Here is a 25,929-nt window from a genome sequence, read left to right on the forward strand (position 1 = left end):
ATCACTGTAATAATCTACTGTGACTAAATAATTTTCTCCTCGTAGTGTAAATAAATCTTGGGCTACTTTAGACCATGGATGATTAGGGATTGAAGTTGTCATTAACGGTTCTTTTTGCTGATGATCTGCGAATTCTGAACAAATATTACATTGACTGACTTTGTCTCTAATTTCACCAGACATTCCAGGCCAGAATAAAACATCTCTAGCTCTTCGTATACATGCTTCTTGTCCTAGAAGACTGGAGTGTGTACGGACTACCATTTGATTTCTCATCAGTTTTGGTATTACTACTTTTTCTCCTTTGTAGATGATGCCATCCTGTACAGTCAGTGTATCTCAAAAATTCCAATATTCTCGAATACTGCTAGGTACAGATTCTTTAGTTTCAGGCCATCCAGTGATTACTGTTGTTGCTAAAGTTTGTAAAACTGGATCTGTCATGTTTGCTGCCTTAAGTTGTTGATGAGTTCCCTCTGATAAATTCATATGATCAATTTGATGGATTCCTGAGATTTCTTGAAACAAATTGTCTTGTTTTTGCGTTTGGAATATATTATATCTTGGTATGCTTTCATCTTTTGGAACTTCTGGTAGATAAGCTTTCGATAACATATCTGATATAAACATATTGATTCCTGATATATGTGTGAGCTTTAAGTTGTATTTCTGCAATCTCATCATCATTCTTTGTAGTCTCTTTGGAGCTTGATGTATTGGCTTTTGAAGAATAGACACAAGTGGTTTGTGATCTGTGTGTACTGTTATAATGTCTCGTCCATGTAGATATTGGTCAAATCTCTCACAGGAAAATACAATTGCCAAACATTCTTTTTCTATTTGGGCGTAATTTTTTTCTGCTGGCGATAGTGCTTTGGATGAGAAGGCGATCGGTTGGCCTTGCTGTAATAAGCAAGCTCCCAATCCACTATCTGACGAGTCGCATTCTATTGTGACTTCTTCATTGACATCATAATAATGAAAACAGGTGTAGATACCATTACTTTAAGGATTTTCTGATGTGCCTCCTCCTGCTGTGATTCCCAGTACCAAGGAACGTCCTTAATAGTGAGTTGACGCAGTAGCTCAGAAACTTCTGACAGTTTAGGTAAGTATCTTGATAAATACTGTACACACCCCAATAGCTGTTGTACTGCCTTGACTGTTTCTGGCTTTGGCATATTGATGATAGCATCTATCTTGGCAGAGTCGGGTTTTACTCCTGATGACGTTATGAGGTGTCCCATATATGGTACTTCAGTTAATTTAGATTTTTTCTTATTTAATTTTAAATTAACTTTTCGAGCTCTGTCTAGGAATGCTTTAAAATTGTGATCGTGATCAATACTGGCTTCTTCTGCCGTATCTCCAGATCCAAAAATAATAATATCATCGGCTATGACATCGATTCCTGATAGACCTTCTAAGACTTCTTTATGTCTCCGTTGATATTCCTCAAGTGCTGAAGCAATACCTTGAGGGCATCTTAAATAAAGATACCTCCCAAATGGAGTCCAAAATGTTGTTAAATAGGAACTTTCTTCATCTTGTTTTATCTGGAAGAATCCATCTTTGGCGTCGCACACAGTAAATATTTTAGCTTTACTCAATTGACTCACTGCTACCAAACTACTGATCCATGAAGTATGCTCCTTAACTTTTGTGATGATCCCTTGTTTCTCCAAATCGTTGATTTTGGCTCTCAGCTTTTCTTTAAGGGGAACGGCAACTCTTCTTGGTGAGTGTTGTACTGGTTGCACAGTTTCATCTATCTCGATATGATACTTGCCGGGAAGACAGCCCAATCCTTTAAAAATATCTGAGTATTCTGACAAGACTTTCTCCTTAGTCAGATTTTCCTGAGGTTCTGTCAATACTGCATGCACTGTATTTGAACTATTAAGAGATATCCAGTTGTTTCTGAGACAGGTATTGCCATCTATGATTGGCCAAGGTGCTGACTCTAGAATATCAAATGTTACTTTACATGAGGCTTAACCTTTTCTACTGACGTCCAATGGTGTAACTAAGCTTCCATCAAAAAAAAAAATCTACACTTTCAGATTAGGCATGATCTCATAAACTCTGATATTGAATTAATTTTTATAGACATATTTACTGATTACACCAAATTCCTACTCGGGGTAATATATAGACCCCCAAATACAAAGGTTGCCTTTTGGGACATATTTTACGATACGTTATCTAATGCATTAGATAGAGGTTCCTCTTTTATCCTAACGGGGGATTTTAATATCAACATTTTAAGTAATTCAAGTAATTGTGCTAAATTTAAAAAACTATTACAAAGATTAAATCTTGAAAATCTGATAAAAGAACCGACTAATTTCACAACGCTCCCAGGTTGATGCATTGATCTTTTTATTACCAATAGGAAATCCCTTATATCAGATACTAATGTTAATGCTCCTATATGCAGTACACATTCACCAATAACCTCTCTGGAAGAAATGTTATTGTTCCAAAACGTTTAGACTTATAGGAGACTTGATATTCCATTAAGTGTTTTAGTAAAGTTTTAAAGAGACAATTAGCCAAAGAAATGGTTTACAGTATTTTGTTTATTAATCAAAACAAGGCATATTATTGTACAATAAAATAGTTATGGTAAAACAATACTAATTTGAACTACATGTACATTTGTTTCAATGTCAGTACAGACATTCAAAGTCTTTAAACTTCTTTCTAAAAGGGGGAGACATGTAACAGTATGCCTTTAACATGTTTAATGATAAGACAATTCCATTCCAATAAGGGGTTTTCCATGTTACTAAATATAGATATAGGACTATTGAAGTATGGGATATAGTCTCCATCTTGTAGCAAGCATGTGTTTTACATCTAGAGAATAAAATATACCTAACCCAACATATAGACGTTATATATATGTATACAAAGAACGTCAACAATGGGGTGAAGGTCGTAAGTCAAGGTCAAAAATCCCAAAACTGAAATTGAAAGGTTTGAGTTCAGTTTTCTGCAACACGATCTTGACCAACGACTTTGACCCAATTATTTTTTCTGAAGGGCATCGTCTCTGCTTTCACCCCGGACATTAACTTCAATAATACAGCAAGAAATAGGGGCATAGCACACATAAGCACAGAGGCCCTGAGCTTGATGGGAAATTTGAAGACAGGGTCAAAGTCAAGGTGACATTCACACGTACAGGCCAATCCAACTGTTCAACCCCATATAGTTGTTTATAGATGGTGGCTCAGCGCAAAAATTAAATCATACAAAAATTATTATTATTACTGTGAACTGCAGAGTTAGGCAGGAAGCGCACTGTGTCGGAATCTGTCTTAATTCTTGTTATTCAAGTCAACAAAAAATAGTCAACAGACAAAATGGCATCTATCGGATAAACATATCTCTTAGCAGAAGCTAAAAGATCGACAAAATAAAAACTTATTCATCGATTCGACTGAAATTTGATGTGATGTCGTAGCTAGTCCCCCTGAAAATTTCAAGTCTCAGGCCCGTATCTAGACACCATTAAGCGGAGGGGGGGGGGGCATTATCTTTCGGTAGGGGGGCGAACATTTTGAGGAAATTTTCGGAAAGGTCATTCTAACAGACTGTTGTAATCATCATGCTATGTAGTTACCTAGGCGTCTAATAAGCATTTTAAAATAAGTATTCAAACAAACAAAAATCGTGATTTTTTAAATTTATTTAAAACTATTTTAGATTAGTACAAAAAAATGGTTTATAAAGTAATGAGATACCGTGGGATTAATATGCCCATACGGATAGCATATTATAGCGTTTTAAATAAATACCGCTAAATTCTTGTTTCGAGTCACACTTTACTTTGTCAGTACTCAGTACTGGTAAATGTTAATAATTTTTTGCTCCTGGCATATGGGTCGCGTGTGTTTTGGTTGAAATTTGGTAATAAATTGGTCCATGTCAATCATTTTAGTTTGTCTTCGTTCAAATGCCAACAGAACCATGTTACGATGGCGCATGTACGTCATGGAGCCACGTTGCTCACTATTTATTTGACGTAATATATTTATCCATCAGTTCGGACCAATCTATATTTCCAAACTCCTTGGACAAAACAATTATTTTACCTGTTTTTTTTAGTGTCAATAATAATGATGTAGTGTTTGTGACAATGTGGCCTAAAACGGTATCGGCAGAGTTATCTCCCTTGATTATGTTATTAGCTACCTAGTCTTTCGTTTGTAGTTTAGCGTGCAATTCATTTGTCGCCTGAATTATAACTCCTCCTGCTTAGGGAAGCGTAGTTTTTTATTAGGTTAATATAAGGAACTGTGTATACTATAATGATTGTTTGCAATTTCTGAGCGGGGGGGGGCATGCCCCCACGCGCCCCCCATGTAGATACGGGCCCGTCTCTACAACCACGGAAGCTGGTACAGGTGTAAAAGTGCAATAGCGCCTTAGAACCAAAATTATTCTGTTCTAAAGTCTCAACCAATCAAATGCGCATGATTGAACTCTGTCAAGGTATTCACCTTATAATAGACACCTACACCAAGTTTGAACATTCTACCTCAGTAAGAAGGAGAATTATTGTGTTCCAAGGTCGTGACCAATCAGATTGACGTCTCTACTTTGCCTAAGTAGAAAATGTTCAGCATCGAAAATCTGTTAAGGTATTGATGTAATGAAACTAAACACAAAGTATCACCACTATCATATGGTAGGGTGACCTATGTACTCACAGAAATACAGTCCACCGCTGATAGTTCGAGACTACCACTGAAGCGTGCACATTCGCCGTGCCGAGACCAACTTTCTGACAGTATGATACTATAAATAGCCATGGCACGTGCAATTCTCTACAAATCTATCAACTATTACAGCCGTAAAAAATTTATTGTTGACGATTTTGAATAGCAGTTAAATTAAGCTTCTTGGTTATTACAGCAGATTTAGAAATTACGTTCGTTTCATTTTTTAAATCGCTTTATCATTAACCGTACCGTTAAGAGCGGCATCTTTTGGTTTAGTACAAATAATATCTCTGAATCACTCGGGTTAGGCAGGAACATGATACTAGCAGTAGTTTGATTTTACTTTTACAAGCTTCTTAAAACAATTGTTTAGCTATAACAGAACACAATTTTTATGGGAAACAATACTTGTCGAAACGTCGTGCTATTAGAATAAAACCAGTGATTGTTTCCCATAAAAATTGTGTTCTGTTATTGTGTACCCCAATCACTAAATGCCACTTAAAGATAATTGTTTAGCTACCTAACGTGCTTATTTCTAAATTCAATTTCTTGTTCTAGCTTTCTGTTACGTTTCGTAAAAAAGTAGTCTTGATTATCCCGACCTGTCAATCAGACGTAGAATGGTCGATAGACTGGTTAAGCGAGACTAATTTCAAAACAAGGGCACGTAACCTATCTTTTACTCAAAAGTGTCTGGATGTTATGGACGACTCTTGGAACCAGTTTTCAGTCTATTATTTATACATGATTAATGGTCATAGCTTATTAAGTACAACATGATCGTTTATTTAGTGACTATAATTGTGTGAAACTGATTTGAGGCTTGGCATATATATAAATATTGTGGCGTAATTGTCGAGATATATGGAGATATTTATTTATGGTGGGTCACCCTACATATGGAAGTATAACGTTGCCAATATTATTTCATTGTTCACGGTGCAAACTGCAAATGTCAGTAGTTCAAAATACGTATTTTAGTTTTACAATTTGCAATTTCCATTGCTCAACAATACCAATGCCACGGTGTTAAAATACAGAATACACTTTTCAATAATACAAAATACAGTAGAATAGTTATTTTGCACATTACACTTATATGGGATCTACGACGAACGTCATTTGCATACAGAAAAAAGTCCGGACTATGACGGGAATTAATGATTTACGCGATAAAGCCATAAGGTCACCTGGATACGAAATGAAGTTAGCACACATATTCCTAGCGCCAATAAAAACCTACATATAAATATCACGAAAATAATTGTTACCTTTATATTAGAAAACGACATATTAATGCAAAGTATATATGTAATAGACCCCCCCCCCCATGAAAACAAATATACTACTACCGTAAACATACTAAAATATCGCACACTAGGCTAACTGAGCACGCTGAAAAGGGGTACGCCCACGCTGCATCAAAACGCACCGAAACCAGCTTTGGTGGCAAAATGTTTTTTTGTTTCATGGAATCAAGGGATGAATAAACTACTAGAATACAAATTTTCAGAAGCTTCCTAAGCTGGCTTTTAGAGAAATATCACCGTAAACATACTAAAACCATGGGGGATCGGGTTAGGGTAGGCCCATCGCGCACGCAATAACTTATAAAATAGCTTTGGTGGCTCCAAGATCTTTATTTCACCAAATCAACAAATGGATAAGATATGAACAGGCCAATTTTCATTTACTTTCTATGTTGGCGTATCGCGTTATACCACCGCAAAGTTCCCAGCACCTGGATTCGAGACGGGGTTCGCGGGTGCAATAAACAAGGGGTACGTCCACACTGCACCAAAAAGCACTCCAAATTAGATTTGGTGGCAAAATGTTTTGTATTTCACAGAGTCAAGGGATGAATAACTACTAGAATACAAAAATCCAGAAGCCTCCTATGCTGGCTTTTAGATATATTACCGTAAACGTACTAAATATGTGAGGGAATTGGGATAGGGTAGGCTCGCTGCGCACGCAATAACTTCTAAATTAACTTTGGTGGCTCCAAGATCTTTATGTCACCAAATCGACAGATGCATAAGGTGTGAACATGCCAAATTTCATTAACTTTCTATGTTGGCGTATCGAGATATACCACCGCAAAGTACCTAGCACCCGGATTCGAGACGGGGTTCGTGAGTTCAATAAATAAGGGGTACGTCCACGCTGCATCAAAAAGCACCCGAACCAGCTTTGGTGGCAACATGTTTTGTATTTCACAGAGTCAAGGGATGAATAAATTACGAGAATACAAAAATCCAGAAGCCTTCTAAGCTGGCTTTTGGAATTATATTACCGTAAACGTACTAAATATGTGGGGAATCGAGTTAGGGTAGGCTCACGCCGCACACAATAGCTTCTAAACTAGCTTTGGTGGCTCCAAGATCTTTATTTCAGCAAATTTCTTTGGGGGGAGGGGTCTATTACACATTATTATATACTTTGCATTAATATGTCTTAAAATGTTATTTTCTAATATAAAGGTAACAATTATTTTCCTGATAATTACATCTAGGTTTTTTTTATTGGCGCTAGGAATCTGTGTGCTAACTTCATTTCGAATCCGAGTACTGGAATACGGGTGAGAGATTCCGCTCGGTTACTAAATAAGATTCTTTAACCTTACCCCAAAAAAGGGTTTTAGAGACCTGTCAATTAAATAAGATATTCAATTTAATTTTTAACAAGAAACTGATTCTCTTGAAATATCTGGTTTTTTACCGATGAGAACAAATAAGAATAGTCTCGTTAAATCAGACTATTATCTTTCAGAATCCTCTAATCGTCGAACTGATTACATTATAGAGCCTGGACGTTGAAGACTAACAAAATCGAGTACTATCCCCTTCTAATGACCTCGGCCTTGTGGCTTTATCGCGTAAATCATTAATTTCCGTCATAGTCCGGATTTTTTCCGTATGCAAATGACGTACGTCGTACATCCCATATAAGGTATATGTTCTACTATGCAAGGTTCTATTATGCATTTGTCTATTATGCAAAATGCAGAATGCAGAAGTGTAATGTGCAAAATAACTATCATACTGTATTTTGTATTATTGAAAAGTGTATTCTGTATTTTAACACCGTGACATTGGTATTGTTGAGCAATGGACTATTATCTTTCAGAATCCTCTAATCGTCGAACTGATTACATTATAGAGCCTGGACGTTGAAGACTAACAAAATCGAGTACTATCCCCTTCTAATGACCTCGGCCTTGTGGCTTTATCGCGTAAATCATTAATTTCCGTCATAGTCCGGATTTTTTTCCGTATGCAAATGACGTACGTCGTACATCCCATATAAGGTATATGTTCTACTATGCAAGGTTCTATTATGCATTTGTCTATTATGCAAAATGCAGAATGCAGAAGTGTAATGTGCAAAATAACTATCATACTGTATTTTGTATTATTGAAAAGTGTATTCTGTATTTTAACACCGTGACATTGGTATTGTTGAGCAATGGAAATTGTAAATTGTAAAACTAAAATACGTATTGTGAACTACTGACATTTGCAATTTGCACCGTGAACAATGAATTAATATTGGCAACGTTATCCTTCCATACTATCACTCATTTAGAATCAATGTTGTCGAGTTCCAAGGTATCGACCAATCAAATTGCTTATTGCTCTGCTTACCCTGAGCATCGAACCTAGTCAAGGTATTAATGTGATGAAACTATACATCAAGTTTCATCACACTCAATTAATTAGAACTAAAGTTATCATGTCCCAAAGCATCAACCAATCAAATTGCTTACCCCAAGTAGAAAAAGCTCATCTTCAAACTCCATCAAGGTATTGACCTAATAAACACCTACAACAAGTTTGAACATTCTAGCTCAATTAGAAGGAGAGTTATTGTGTTCCAAAGTCTCGGCCAATCTAATTGCTTATCGCTCTGCTGACCCTCAGCAGAAAATGTTCATTATCGAACTTAGTCAAGGTATTGATGTAATAAAGCTATACACCAAGTTTCATCACTCTCACTTAATTAGAACTAAAGTTATCGTGTCCCAAAGCATCAACCAATCAAATTGCTTATTGCTGCTTACCCTAAGCAGAAAATGCTCACCTTCGACCTCCATCAAGGCATTGACCTAATAAACACTTGTGATAGTGTGGAATTTTGGTGTTTTAATTATATAATAGGTTTTAGTCTACACTGCACTACACTGACAGCAGCTTACACTGAGAAGTAGTAAGAGTGAGATTTGTACGTTTAGGGCATAGATATCTCCCGATTTGGTAAATTTCTATGAATATCGGTAAAATTCTAATTATCGCAACAAATCTAATACGAAGAGGCTAAAATCTGTAGGTACGGTGTGTTAATTAACAGGGGTGAGAAATTGACTGAGTGGTGATATAATTATCACTAGGGGTGAAAATCTCGGTGACGGTGTGTTTTCTGTACCGGTGTGTTAATTAACGAACAGGTTAAAAAAGACTGACACGGTGTGTATTCTTTGTTTGGTGAGTTTTCTCGAAAGCGTGTTATAACTGCACCAAAGGTGTTTTATCAAGGACCAACAGGCTTTATCTGACGCGTAGGTGTTAAATCCAATTTACCGTGCGATTTCTTGTTCGACAGTGTTTTACGCAGATCCGTCTTTGTTAAGTCTAGGTCTTTATACATGGATTTATACGTCCTGTAGTTACATTTGTTCGTTCTTATACGTATTTCATTTCTTGGTGAATACTACATGTTTTATACTTCGTACCATAGTCTGGCTGCAATTATTTATATATTTGTCTTTTTTGTGGGTTTAATTTGTTTATATATTATCGTGCGTACCACTGAAGTATAAATGCACGTTATTTACCGATAACCGGACCAGCCTCCATTGATATCAGACTAACGAATCTGTTTCGAAAAGCAAGTTTATAAATATAAAATCGAGCAATTGATGAAAAACTATTGGTTTCGTCATGTCTATATCAAATAAGTTAACACTAATGCAAATAGGGACATGCGCTGGCGGTGATATTGTCCATTGACCTTTGACTTAATATGGAAATAGAGGCTTTACAAGAACAGCTAAATTTAAACACTTGTTAATATTTCTATTGTTTACGATTATATGAAATAGCTTTATTATTTTTCTCCCGGTGCTAATAAACTACGGGTCGAGTGGATCCAATTTTTATTATGTGATTTATCAACGTGATGACAGATCGAGAGCACGGGCTCCATGTGTCTATTTATAAAAGCATGCAATCACCTTTGGAGTTAGCTTCCAGTCTAAAACGACTTTAAAATCTCTTTTGTTATTTCGGTCGCTTTATTTGAAAAGATTTTTATAATATGCCGTAGTAATTTGTGATTTTGTTTTTATTGTTAATTCTGTTTAATTGTGAACATTTCGAAATCTAAATATTTAATATTTATTCTTGGGTACGGGTTTAGAATAGTGTTATAGCATGATTTATTGTTAAAGATCTGTTAATTCTGAAACAACAATTTATTGCTGTAGTGATCAATTTCAACATTTTCACTATACATGTATTCTAAAGTCATAGTTTTAAACTTAACCCTTTCATTGCGTATACCCGGTAGTACCGGGTATTATATAATGTCGGTTAAACATGCGTACCCGGTATTACCGTGTACTCAGTAAAGCCCTCGCTAAAATTAGTACCGTAACTGCAAGTGCCATCTATTGTATTTTCTATACACTAGAACATATTTCCACGTGTTTCAAAGCGGCAAACCGTAAAATGGCGGAGTGCATAGTGACAACGTAGATGATGCACTCTCGACGAAGTCGTGAATGATGTCTTGCTGACCAACACGTGGACAATTTAGAGGCGGGTGATACACATAATTCGTATCCGGTTACTTGATAATGATAGTAGTCAAGACATTGATTGGTATTATGAAGTGTGTGATTTGCTGCGCGACGTTCCGCTCTTGGCTAGATATGTCTCCCGTGCATGATGAACAAGCCCAATGTGAACACCATAGCCCTGTGTCTGCAGTAGATCTGACAATAATTCTGATGTTGATAATAATGCTGGCCTGCTGGATCGTAAAAGACGTAGGTAATTCCTGGGTCCCGAACATGTAGATCTATTGACTGACTATATTGATAATGATATGGGACTTGGGGACGAAAGTTAAAGTAAAAACAAGGTATTGCAATCCGCACGTGGTCATGGCAGCGGGAGACGTGATGCGCGTGTTCGTGGTGGCATTGCTCATGGCTGCTATTGATATTTTTGTTCATTTTATATATCTTTATCAAAATCCAGTGAATAAAACAATATCTTATAAGTATTTCATGGAGAAAAATTTGTTTTCGTGTTAGCTTTAGGGAGAAATGAGAAATCCAAAATGGCTGCCATGACGTCACGTGACTACATTATTATGCAAATTTCCAAAATTCTATTTTTTCCTCTTAGCCCAACCTCATGCCCATCCCAACAGACAAAAAGATTTTTCATAAAAGCTTCCATAAGTACTGTTTGGCATTCAGTTCCAACCAGTGATGGGATTTTACCCGTATATTCCGGACTTGTCCGAATCTTTTTTCGAAACGCCCAAAATTGTCCGACCGGGTATATGCCCAATCGGACATCAAGACATGGTGAATAATATTCAAATTCCAAAATTAATATAGTGTACTGAGTGTATAACTACCGTGCAACCCGATTATCGTTGATAATAGGCTGGATTGATTAGGTAATTAAGTGATCGACTATTTATCGTGTTATGTCATCTACACACCTACCTTGATTAACTACTATTCTGCCTTGATTGGCTGACTTAATCCTTTGTCGGACAATTCATCAAATTAATCCTGAACAGATGTCATTGCTTCTCCTTTGTCGGACGATATATCAATCCAATAAGAGTGATTATAAACTTAATCTGATTAACCCGTGTCCATTGTCTCACGTTTTAATCTCCTTTGTGTCGGACAATAACACGTAGAAATTAGTCATATATGTCACATATCCTGATAGTATATAACACCTCAAATCAACATACATTGTATCCGATAACTTGTCTGTGATATATTTTCGGTGGAAGCCGAAGTTAAATAAAGATATTTCACACACACGCATATGGCGCTATAGTTCAGTAATTAAAATGAAAGTACAAATCTCGCGAGACACGTGAAATTAAGAAGTGTATACAAGCCGAATCCAATACGACTGATGTCCGGGAAAAGATTCTATTTTGATGGCATATTGTCGGATTTATGATCATATTTTGAATGGGGTTTATGTCTTTAAATAAATAAATAAATAAATAAACATGCAAAGAAATGTTGACGAATATTTCGATTGGAATGACGTAAGTAGTTAATTGTTTTAGACGATAGCGCCTGCTACAGTCGAATGCAATTATTTAGCAGTTGGTGTCGCACGCTCGTTGTATTAGAGCGTCGTTAACTACGGTTTACGGCCAAATAAATTTCGGGATGTCATTTTTTTACCTTCCGTATATAAATCGAAACGGAGTATCAGACGAATGTCGGACTTTGCTGAAAAATGTACCGACGTATGACCCGAAAAATACGGTAATTTTGGGGGAGTTCGAAACAGATCAGCAGCAGTCGGCACGCTGCCATTCTATAGTATTGATGTCATGTAATTTTGTAGGAATATTATTGACATAAATTTGAATACCGTACGGGTTTTAAACATGAAATATAACGAGGTGCACCTATTTTTTTTTACATATGAATTTGAATATATTTTGTTGACACGTGATTCTTTATTGTGTTTTGAAAACGTCTGCTTAAATTACGATAAGAGTTATGCCCCTTTATTTTCGGGAAAAAATGTCCGACAATAATTTTTTTGAAATCCCATCACTGGTTCCAACCCCCCTTTTTTCCTCAAAAAAGGGTCTAGCACAGGCAGTGGATTTACGTCTAGCATTGAAAGGGTTAAATAGCTTCATTTACAATATTTCCGGCCATATATTATGCTAAATTGAGTCCCATGTCATAAAAGTCTTCAACTTTTAGAACCGTGCATAGCACACATTATGTCCAGAATTTGACGTTTTAACAGCTTAATTATTAAATTTGATAAAGAAAACTATTTCAGAACAACAATAATTTCTTATACACCTTTGATGTAATTAATTGTTCGTTTGACAAATGACGGTTTTGAGATTGGATACACAACACATCTATATTAATTTACAAGATCATATTTTGAATTTTAATAAACCAAGGTTCACTCAAGAAAATTATTGTTGTGTTCTGATAAATTAAGTGTACCTGGGCACTGTTTCTCGAAATCTTAACTAAGATAAAACACATTCACTAAAATTGTTGAGCTGGGGCAATGATTAATTTATTACCCCAATTAACAGTTGTTATATAACATCTAGGTCAACGGTGATCCAAGTTGGTGTTCAGCGAAGCGTACTTCCTGCTCTGATGGCAGTTTGTGTGTTGTAATATATTTTATGTGACTTGGAAATACGTTTAATAATTTAACAAATTCAAGAAGAAGAAGAACAACAACCAAAGGCATCAAATTTTCACATACATGTATTTCCAATACGACAATTTTTTTGTTTTGAAATATACTGTAGAAAAATAACTTAGTCCTCTAACAATTAAGTACCACATGATAATAATGTAATAGTTAGTATTTCATTGTATTTAAATCTTATAATCCCTCTTGTTGTTTTCAAGTACCGTGAATGTATCGGAATCGAAATCCCAGATAGGATATAAATTTTGATATTATATGTAAGATATGCTTACAATTATACTCAGTTTTGGTATTATTTGTAAGATATGCTTACAATTATACTCGTACTCATCGATCACCTTAGAGAATTTTGGCGCTGGTAAATGTAGCAAATGGTGGACCACCTTATTCTCACTCGATAATCGTCACTATTTGATTCATTCTTGCATTTCCCATCAATGGTGGTAGTACAATTTGAAATAATAATATCCGATTAGTCATGTTTGTATATTTTACAAGCCGTATGAAGCCACGGTTTAACTATCAAAATAATTGATTCTCTTCGAAAAGAATTGATGGCCATTTTGAATATTTCCTTCTAGCTCACTCTTAAATTCCACTTGTTGACCATGTTTCTTTTGAATCGCCCTAATATTACACAAAATGTCATTATTGGAGCAGAGCTAATACGCATCGAAGCGAATGCTTCGGCCCATATCAACTGTCAATTAAAGAAAAAATAAATACAGCAGATAATTTATACGTCACAATTTAATTAAAACGTATAATATATGAAGGCATATGCATATATCAATAATGTAATAATAAATAATGGTATTGCTTGTACTTTTGTCTTGTCTATTTTACTTGTGTGTTTGAACATTTCTCTGATTATAATATAACATTAACAGTGTTGCCTTTCGGTCTGAGATCAAAGGGGGTCTGAGATCAAAGGGCAATATTTCGTGTGAAAAGCGTGCTCTCCGGATAGTATAAATTCTATAATAAGGATGAGACTGAATCCACTGTACCTGTGCTTTATCCAATCACAAACGATGGGAATATTAAGTGATGTGTTTAAATTTAGCTCTTCTCGTAAAACCCATATTTCCATAGGTCGCGATCGTCATAGGTCGGAATTGTGTATGCAAAGACAAGCTTGTTACACAAAGTGTGATGGAATCAGAGCATACCAGAAGATGTTCGACGATCAGCTCCACGTGTTGGAGGCGGACGTGAGTTCCTATTATTAGACATGATTAGTGTTATTTGGTATGTGATTTATCTATTGTTATATAGTGATGGAATTCTGTTTCCTTGGATAGCCCTATTTACGACCCAGCTAAGAAATACATTTATAAAATATAACGGTGACGAAACTTACAGGTTATCATTAATATATCGGATAATCAAATGAAGGTTTAGCGGGATATCGGTAATAACGATATTGCATGCGACTGATTTTAAGACACACGCATTTATACTTCAGTGGTACGCATGAAAATATATAAACAAATTAAACCCACAAAAAAGACAAATATACAAATAATTGCAGCCCGACTCTCGATCTGTAATCACATTGATAAATCACATAATAAAAATTGGATCCACTCGACCCGTAGTTTATTAGTACCGGGAGAAAAATAATAAAGCTATTTCATACAATCGTAAACAATAGAAATATTAACAAGTGTTTAAATTTAGCTGTTCTTGTAAAGCCTCTATTTCCATATTAAGTCAAAGGTCAATGGACAATATCACCGCCGGTGCATGTCCCTATTTGCATTAGTGTTAACTTATTTGATATGTGAATTATCATTTGTTATATATGTGGAAATTAAATTTTTCTTGGATAGTCCTTTTTACACCCCAGGTAAGAAAAATTACATTTATGCATTAAAACGCCCACGTGTAGTAAATATAGACATGACGAAACCAATACTTTTTCAACAATTGCTCGATTTTATATAAACTTGCTTTTCGAAACAGATTCGTTAGTCTGATATCAATGGAGGCTGGTCCGGTTATCGGTAAATAACGTGCATTTATACTTCAGTGGTACGCACGATAATATTTAAACAAATTAAACCCACAAAAAAGACAAATATATAAATAATTGCAGCCCGACTATGGTACGAAGTATAAAACATGTAGTATTCACCAAGAAATGAAATACGTATAAGAACGAACAAATGTAACTACAGGACGTATAAATCCATGTATAAAGACCTACACTTAACAAAGACCGATCTGCATAAAACACTGTCGAACAAGAAATCGCACGGTTAATTAACACACCGTACCTACAGATTTTAGCCTCTTCGTATTAGATTTGTTGCGATAATTAGAATTTTACCGATATTCATAGAAATTTACCAAACCGGGAGATATCTATGCCCTAAACGTACAAATCTCACCTTTACTACTTCTCAGTGTTAATAAACAATAACAAACTTTCACTTTCATCTGATCTTTGAACCCTTATATTCGTAGTCACTGGATGTTCAGCTTCTGGACAGGTCTTTGTAACAACATCAGTGACTATCACCTCATCATCTCCTTGGATACTTTTCCTAACAAACCCAACTTCCTGGGTTACAGGGGTAACAATTGAAATCAGTTTAACTTAGGATTTTGAATGTGTCAGATGTATAAGATTATCTTCTAAATCTTAAATTTGTATTTGCGCTCAAAGTTTTATAAGTTGTTCCAGTTACTGAAGATTCTTTTGGTCAAGTCTTCATTGATCGAATTAAGGTATGTGTATTTGAATATCATTGGTATTGTCTGGGGATGTGGTGAATGTAAGATGTGTAAATTAGTTATTTCATATATAATTCTTTACATCCACAGTAAAATACATTTTATACATATTCAACAGCTCTTAAGCGATAAGTATTAACATTTAGTAATTAGGTTTAGTTTAAGTTTAGTTTTAGCATAGAATAATAATAGAATCATTTGTTTATATAGGATACCTTCTAGCTGCTAGAGTGTTACATGGTTGTGTTGTTTCAACACAAAAATCTTTAAAACCCCTTCTAGGGTATGTTTTTTTATATAGGTATTATCTAATAATTAGAGATATTATAGAAATTATTACTGTAAAGATATGAGTATAGAATTAAATATATATAGTATATATATTTTAATACAGTGTAATGTTTGATGTGTTTTAAAGTGTATTATATGTATTATAAATTAAATGTTGGTGATGTTAATTCTATGTATGTATATTTTTACAGGGTTTTTAATAAAGATTTAAACAGCCTCGTCTTTTGCTTGAATTAGACCCGGTTACACACTTACACCAAATTTGAACATTCTAGCTCTATTAGGAGAGTTATTGTGTCCCAAAAAGTCGGACGGACGGACAGACACATTTGAATAGTCCCCAGGTTTCTTCAAAAGTGAAACAAGGGCAATAACTCTAGAAGTTATTGCTATGGTAAAGAATACATGTTAATTTTATACAGATCAGATGAAAACTTTAGTGAAACAAGGACCATACCTCTAGAAGCTATAAACAGAAATTGCTGAAATTTGATAGGCTTTTTCGTTTTACATATTTAAACCAGCGGCTGCCAGGCAGGATACACCCACATTTTGCAAGAGATGGATAGAGAACAGGCTAAAACAAACGCGATTTTTTGTACAATTAGGGGCAATAATCCAGAAAGTTATGGCAGTTTCATTTCAATTTTCCCGAAATCAAAATCAACCTTCATTATGGTGGAATGGTAATGTATTTAAACAGTTTTTAAAATCGGAAAAAATTGTGACCTCTTTATACCTCTTCATGTGGACGTATATTGTCGTCGCCCCTGTCTGTTGTTTGTGAACAGTCTACAGGTCACAATTTTTATCCGATTTCAATGAAACTTGAAACATAGGTTTATCATGTATCGGACTGTAACTTCATGGATTATGGCCCCTGATTGTACGAAAAATCACTTTTTATACGCCCACATTTTCACGTGGACGTATATTGTCGTCGCCCCTGTCCGTCCGTCCACAATTGTTTGTGAACAGTCTACAGGTCACAATTTTTATACGATTTCAACGAAATTTGAAATATAGGTTTATCACCCTAAGATCTCGGTTCCTTTTGATATTGGCATGTATCAGACTGTAACTTCATGGATTATGGCCCCTGATTGTACGAAAAATCATGTTTTTAGCTTGTGAACACTGTAGAGGTCACAATTTTTATCCGATTTGGTTTAAACTTGAAATGTATGCTTATAACCCAAAGATCTGGGTTCCTTTCGATATTCGCGCATATCGGAACGTAACTTCCTGAATTATGGGCCCTGATTGTACGAAAAATTGCGTTTTTAGCTTGTGGACCCCTATAGCGGTCATAATGTTTATCCGATTTAAAAGATAGGTTGCCAGGCAACAAAACATATTTTTACTTTTTTCGGTAATGAAACATTTATAATACACTAAAATCTGATTAAGAGCAACAACTCAGAAAACCATTAGAATTTATTTGGTTTTTATAAAGTTCTTCCCCATGCTAACGTTTTGTATAGAAAACTTTTAATACTGTATCATGGATTTAGCTGTTCCAAGTCATAAAAATTCATTGAAAATCAATATACTTGTTCGTCTCAAGATCTTAAACTCTGTGTATCAATCTGAAGTCAATCGGATATTAACTTTGGCCTCTAGAGCGTCCACAAGATTTTTCAAAGTGATCAAGGGCCATAACTTTGGCAGTAATTATCAGAAATCTTTGAAAATCAATAGGGTTCTTCGCCTCGAGACCTCAAACACTGTGTATAAAGTCAATCAGATATTAACTTGAGCCTTTAGAGCATCCACAAGGTTTTTTGAAGTGATCAAGGGCCATAACTCTGGCAGTAATTATCGAAAATCACTGAAAATGAATAGACTTCTTCGTCTCATGACCTTAAACACTGTGTATAAAATTTAAAGTCAATCGGATATTAACTTTAGACTCTAGAGCGTCCACAAGATTTTTCAAAGTGATAAAGGGCCAGAACTCTGGCAGTAATTATCGTAAATTGCTGAAAATCAATAGGATTCTTCGTCTCATGACCTTAAACACTGTGTATAAATTTAAAGTCAATCGGATATTAACTTTGGCCTCTAGAGCGTCCACAAGATTTTTTGAAGTGATCAAGGGCCATAACTCTGGCAGTAATTATCGGAAATCGCTGAAAATCAATAGACTTCTTCGTCTCATGACCTTAAACAAGCAATTGTGGACACCGGACGGACGGACGGACGGGGGCGACGACAATATACGTCCACATTTCAATGTGGGCGTATAAAAAACGTATTATTATATCACCGTTACACCCTAAGGACGGCTGAGTTCGAATTTCGTGAAAATCAGCCCAAAACTGATAGATAAAATGGACGCCCCTCATTCTCAAATAGCGTAAAAATGTGGTATATAAAGGTTGTGGACCCTATAGAGGTCACAATTTTTATCCGATTTTGTTGAAACTTGAAATTTAAGTTTATAACCAAAAGATCTTGGTTGCTTTCGATATTCGCGCATATCGGACCGTAACTTCCTGAATTATGGCCCCTGATTGTACGAAAAATTGCGTTTTTAGCTTGTGGACCCTATAGAGGTCATAATGTTTATCCGATTTAAAAAAACGTATTATTATATCACCGCTACACCCTAAGGACGGCTGAGTTCAAATTTCGTGAAAATCGGCCCAAAACTGACAGATAAAATGGCCGCCCCTCGTTCTCAAATAGCGTAAAAATGTGGTATATCAAGGTTGTGGACCCTATAGAGGTCACCATTTTTATCCGATTTTGTTGAAACTTGAAATGTAAGTTTATAACACAAAGATCTCGGTTCCTATTGATATGTGCGTATTTCGAATTGTAATTTCCTGAATTATGGCCTGGCAGCTGCTGGTTCAAACAATCAGGGGCCAAAATCCAGGAAGTTAAGTTCAGATATCCGCGTTTAACAAAAGGAACCTTTTTCTAGTGTGTAATGGTGATATATTCACACGTTTCATCAAAATCGGATCAAAATTGTGACCTCTAGAGGGTCCACAACTTTGATATACCAGATGAAATTCGAACTCAACCATAATTACGGTGTAACGGTGATATATTTAAACGTTTTTTTAAATCGAATAATAATTGTGACCTATAGAGGAACCACAAGCTAAAAACGCGATTTTCGTACAATCCGGGGCAATAATTCATGAAGTTACAATTCGATATGCGCGAATATCGAAAGAAACCAAGATCTTTGGGTTATAAACATACATTTCAAGGGCCATAATTCAGGTAGTTACGATCCCATATACGTGAATATCAAAAGGAATCAAGATCTTTGGGTTATAAACATGTATTTTAAGTGTCATCAAAATCGGACCAAAATCATGTTCTCTAGAGGGTCCACAACCTTGATATACCATATATTTACACTAATTGTGTACGAGGGGCGGCCATTTTGTTCGTCAGTTTTGGTTCAATATTCACAAAATTTGAACTAAATCATCATTAAAAACTTGATTTTTCGTACAATCAGGGGCTATAATCAATGAAGTTATGGTCCAAATTATCAACGGACTGGGGTGACAACAATATACGTCCACATGAAAATGTGGGTGTATGAAAATAAAAGTAATTATGGAAGAATTTACCTGAGGTACAACACCAATAGATTTTCTCAAACTGTTGATATCAACGTTCAATATATCTTGATTATTCAACGATATACTTCCCTGATCAGGATCATAAAATCTATATAATAATCTCACTATGGTAGATTTTCTTCAAAATAAAAATATTATATTATCCTAGTGATATCTTCAATATTATGAACTGCTTTGATGTGTTTTAGATGCAGACATACCTTATAGAATATATTTGTATAACAAAATTATTTAAAACAAGCCAAAAGTGAGAGGCTGATGTCCCCCAATAAATTGAAAGATAAGTTGCCAGGCAACGAAAAATATGCCTACAACAGCTAAGTCGCCTGGGCAGTCCCCAATGGTTGTTGCATACTTTTTCTTTTGTAGGTAATGAAAACATTTACAACACTGAATTCATTAGAATTTGTATCGATTGTTTGTCTCATGACCTTAAACACTGTGTATAAATTTATATTAACTTTAGCCTCTAGTGCGTCCACAAGATTCGGAAATTGTTGAAAATCAATAGGCTTCTTCATCTCATGACATTAAACACTTTTTATAAGTTTTAAAGTCTCTTGAGTATTAACTTTAGCCTTTAGAGCAACCACAAGATTTTCCAAAGTGATCAAGGGCCATAAATCTGGCAGTAATTATTGTAAATCGTTAAACATCAAGTGATTTGATTGTTTGTCTCATGACCTTAAACACTGTGTATCAATTTATATTAAAATTAAAGAATCCCCGCTCAACAGAATACACAACAGACTTGTAGAAGTAGAAGATCGTTTAATGGGTCGACGTTTCGGGTGCAATACCCTTTATCAAGATTAAATTATAATGATCCTGTGACGCCTTATATACAATAATGGTGGTGACATCACAGGATTTTTAAATTTATTTATGTACATCTGCGTGGAGACTGGATCAAAAGATGATACCGGCGGGGCCAAGTAGTAAAATAAAATTAAAGAATAAAATCAACAGAATACACGACAGACTTGTAGACAATCTGATTAAAATACAGATCTATATTTTGTTTCGTTTTTTTATACTTTCGATGGCCTACACTACATGAAGATCTGACAAGTTATAGCGATAGGTCACATCAGGGGTCAAAAGACTAACTTATGACCCTATGACGTCAGACATTTGATTAACCATTCAGCATTGATGTTACTAGTGGATTACCCACAGTTCCGTGAAAAACATGCCTAGCTCACCGTAACAGACCGTTTCATTGGCTTCATTATTAAGAATGTTTAAAGATTGATGATAATTATTGAACGATTTAAAGTGAATAGTAGATAATGGTCTCAAGGATGGCTGAGGCGGTGGTTGTTTCATCTTCTACTGTATTGATGGGATAAGTTGATGAAAAGTGAATACGTATAGTCTCGGTCATCCGGAACCTCCTAGTCTTCAAACGTGCAGAGGAGGAATAAAAGACTAGAATACGTAAGGAGTTTGCTACGATCGGACTCAAGGTTGCATGAATAGCGGAGTATAGAGTTAAAAAGAGTAATTACGTAGCTTGGTGGTCCAATTCTTTTGGATCGTGAAATCGGTGATAATGATGAGTGGTGGATTGTATTCAGATTAAATAGAAGGGTTGTTGGTCACCTCTATGAAATATAGTTTCTGTAGTAGAGGGCCACGGGAGAAGGATATACATAAGGTAGTTGAGGCTTAGTTTATCTAGAATCTAGCATATAAAATGACTTAGGAAGACTCCCAAGAAATTCTGGACTTACATCAAGAATAAAGGCCAAGAAGTCACTGGAGTAGCGCCACTCAAAAACAAGGATGGATTCATACAGAGTGACACCCGGTCAAGAGCCAACATACTGAATTCACAGTTTGAATTTGCTTTCACTGCAGAGAATAAAACAACCATCCCAGACATAGGATCAAGCAGTGTTCCCACCATGGCATCCATCAAACTTGATTGGAAAGGTGTACACACACTTGAAACTTCTGATGAATCTGAAGCCCTATTATGCAACTGGACCAGGCACAGCCCCTCCTTCATTCTCAAAGCCATAACCACCGAATTAGCACCTTCCCTTACACAACTCTTTCAGGTGTCACTCGACTCATAGTCCCCAAGGATTGGAAGGAAGCTTTGGTAGTGCCAAAATTCAAGAAGGGCGACAGACATCAACCAGCCAACTACAGGTCAGTGTCACTTACCCACATCACTTGCAAGATACTGGAGCATATATTGCATTGCAACATAATACAGCACTTCTACTGTGATTGTCAGCATGGTTTCAGAAAGCATTGCTCCTGTGAGACACAACTGATCTCTACTATACAGGAAATAGCCTCATCCGTAGCCAAGGGAAAACAAGTGTATGTCATACTCCTTGACTTTGCCAACGCATTTGACAAAGTGCCCTATGAAAGGTTCCTTCATAAGCTTGAACATTACGGAGTAAGAGGCAACTCACTGAAGTGGACCAGATCCTTCCTCAGCAACAGACACCAACAAGTCGTACTCGGTGGAGCAACATCTGACACATCGCAGGTCACCCCAGGAGTTCCACAGGGCACTGTGTTTGTATTGGTCCATAGCCTTCATCAACGACATTCCAGAATCCATAATTGTTCCAGTCCAAGCTTTTTGCTGATGACAGTCTCTGGTAGTGGGAAACTAGACAGACTCAGACCTTCTCCAGAAAGATCTCACTGCATTAAAGACATGGGCAAATACCTGACAGATGTCCTTCAAGCCATACAAATGTACAGTCATTCGTATTGCTCCAAAGAACAAGAAGAGGATACTATTTTATAAAATTCAGCACGACTTAGTCGATATACCTCACTCGAGGCCAACACAGATTCTACCAGGAGAAAATAAAAGATGACACCTACAACAACTTATTCTTCCCCAGACTGGAACTAGCTCCCAGCAAGAGTAGTGTCAGCCACCTCCCTGGAGGAGTTCAGATCACTCCTTTGGGAGCGATCCACCTCACCAGACTAGAGCCACATTGTGAATAGTTTTGACCTCCACATCCAGTTTTAAACTCTATATAGTCAACTTCTTAATATAAGCTGACCACCATCACCATGCCTTGACTTTCATTGAAATATTTATGGTCTAAGAAGATTCCAATTCAGTATAAAGAAATTTGTTATAGAATAACCCAACATCACAGATCATATGAACAAATTATGGACAATTATCTGATCAAAAATGCATATTTTTTTCAGAAAACAAACGTCAAAAAGCACTATTGTTGTATAATCATCATTCCTCTGTATCTAAGTTTGTCTTATTCGGTATCCCTGACCTATAAAATCATACATTTGAACATATTAGACGACTGGTTTCAATTTTTGATGGCCATTTTGGAAATGGCCTCTGAACCAACCTAAAATGACGTCATTCACCAAAAATCTCATAGAATTCAGATTCAGCAGCCAAAATGGCCTTAGAAAACACCTATCACGTGGCATATCAATATATGTTGACGTCATTTGCCCACCCCTACCAATATTGAAAGTAACAAGATCTTTAGGATATAAACCTATATTTCAAGTTTCGTCAAAATCTGATAAAAATTATCACCTGTAGATCTAGAGTAGCCACAAACAAAGTGTGGATCAACGGACGCCTTAGACGGGCAGGAGAGACAAAAACATACGTCCACACTAGAATGTGAGTGTATAAAAAACAGTACCCGGTTACCACTTACAATGATACAATTCCCTTTAAATGGCAACTTACTGTTTTTCAGTCCTGACATAAATTTATACCTCAAACAATACTTTTTATTTTTTATGAAAATGTCTTACCCTGAACCACTGCCACCAACAATAGCTACTTTTTTCCCGGAGGGAACAGTAAATGTTAAACCATCTAATATCTTCTGACCTTTGACATATCCAAAATGTACGTCATTAAACTTGATATCAGATTCAGCTGATGTTACTTTAAGCAGGGGTGCATTCCACTTATTCTGCATAATATATAAAACACATTTATTAAAAAAGTTAATAGTATTTTTTTGGCGATTGCTGTCCGCCAGTTGAATGAATGACATATTTTTATATAAAAAAGGGTTATAATTTGGTAAACATTAGCTAGTTCTGTGAGAATGAGAATATCATGTATTATACACATAATTGGAAATTTACTAATTGCATCATTTGACTTAAGTAACCAATCATATCAGTAATTGCACAGGTTCAGGGTCATGAATAGCCTAGTCTGTGCGTGATGTCCAAAGGTCCTTTAAAAGAAATCATGGCAAACTTTTAAGTCAGATTTTCATTAGATTCCGGAGAGATTACCATCTGAGTTCCTAGACCATATGATGTAGCAGTTTCTATCAGCAGACTCGCCTGGCGAGTCTGGCTGGATGAAGTTTGAGAGAATGACTTTAGTATATAATCTATACTATGCTTGTATCTATGTATCTGGCTATGATATATAAAATGTAAAAACGAACTGTTGCATTGTTATTCCTGGTAAAACAAACATCCTAACTAACTGAGAAGACAAACGTTTTAACTACTCACTTGGTTAAGAAGAAGAGAATACACAACGTGAAAAGGACATTTAAAAAGTCAATGAACAATTACAAATTCTAGACGATCACACTCTGTTAAGATATGTAGTAAGAAAAGAATAAATGGGTCATACATAGGATGTAGTGACCGGTTTGTTGGAGACCTGCTTTCCACAGAAGACCCATGCTACGACTGTTCGAAATGAGATAGTCATAGTAATTATATTATCCAAAGTAGTTAATTGGAGGTAACTCTGAATAGCTTTTAGTTCCTTTAGTGTCCGCTAGAGGTCGTGAAGAGTTCGGGGGCAAATGGCTGTTTGCCTTACATCGTTGTTTTGATTGACATCGTTTATTTACATCATTAATTGTACAAGATGTGAAGATCCATTAAAATTATAGATATACATCGTTTCGTTATTCCTCTGGCATCGTATCGAACATATTTTTGGTAGCAGAGCATGGTTAGTTAATCGTAAGTAAGATCGAAAATAGTCATCGAACGTCAACATAGAAAATGTCAGATACAGACACTCGTGATATAATGGCGCGAAACCAGTCGCGCTCACCCCAAGCGACAGTTAATACAAGTCAAGATACTAGTAATAATAGCGATAATAGATTAGAAGAATTATTGAAGAAGAAACGTAAGTTGAAAACACAATTAACAAAGGCCAGAATTAATTTGACTGCATTATTATGTTCAGAAGTCGAATCAGAAATTGAATCTAGCCGTCGTATTCGTAGCGCCCTAGGACAGGTTTTGTCATCCCAAGAAAACGTTATTGACCTTTTATTAATTCTCTGTGACATTGACGAAAATAAATATGATGTAGAATTAGACTCTGTTCAGAATGACCCCTCGGTTATCAATGTTGTTGAAAGAGACACAAATGTATTGTCGAAAGTACCGAGTTCGGTTAGGCCGATTATTGCTGGTTCAAGAGAGACAACTCCGATTATGCCACCAAGTGATACAGGACCAAGTCGTGTCAATAACAGTGAAGCTAGCACTCCGATTCAAAATATTTCTTCACCAGAGCCTGACCCAGTACCCCAGGATAAGAATTCGCCAAAAGATCGAGCGTCATCGAATAGTCAACAATTTGTTAATAGCGCATCAATGGTTAATAATTCTCAGCAGATTGATAAGGACATGTATCATCATTTACAGAGAGTCACAGTGCCTAAATTCTCGGGTGATAAAAAACTTTATCAGATTTTTAAAGATGCGTTTTTTGAGTGTATAGATAAAACAACCTGCAGTCCAGCGTATAAGATGTTACAACTTCGTCAATGTTTAGAAGGCTATGCACTTAAAACTATTGAAGGTTTTCCAGCATCAGAGGTAGGTTATGAAGCAGCCAAGAAACGCCTTGAAGATAAATTCAGAGGTGAGCGTCGGGGTATTCTTATGCATTTAGATACAATCCGTCAAATGAAACCGGTTAGTCCCGATTTAAAAAGTATAGAAGAGTTCGCTGATAAATTAGAATTAGCCATCATCAGTCTTCAAGATAACGGCAGAAACGAAGAGTTCGAACTTTCGTCGGAACTCGGTCTTCAAGGGGAATTC

General features: G+C 36.0%; 1 protein-coding gene across 5 annotated transcripts in view; it reads right to left on the reverse strand.

Moving 5' to 3' along the window:
- LOC126811175 (iron-sulfur clusters transporter ABCB7, mitochondrial) overlaps nucleotides 1-25,929 on the reverse strand; it is a 267,797-nt gene that overhangs the window by 35,790 nt on the left and 206,078 nt on the right. For all 5 annotated transcript variants that reach the window (XM_050536721.2, XM_050536720.2, XM_050536723.2 and 2 more), the window contains 2 exons: nucleotides 23,638-23,801; nucleotides 19,840-19,969 (listed from right to left, as the gene is read on the reverse strand). In XM_050536721.2, the coding sequence (XP_050392678.1) occupies nucleotides 19,840-19,969; nucleotides 23,638-23,801 (294 nt within the window). The remainder of the gene's footprint in view (nucleotides 1-19,839; nucleotides 19,970-23,637; nucleotides 23,802-25,929) is intronic.

The sequence above is a fragment of the Patella vulgata genome, chromosome 2, assembly GCF_932274485.2.
Source record: "Patella vulgata chromosome 2, xgPatVulg1.2, whole genome shotgun sequence".
Taxonomy (NCBI): Eukaryota; Metazoa; Mollusca; class Gastropoda; family Patellidae; genus Patella; species Patella vulgata.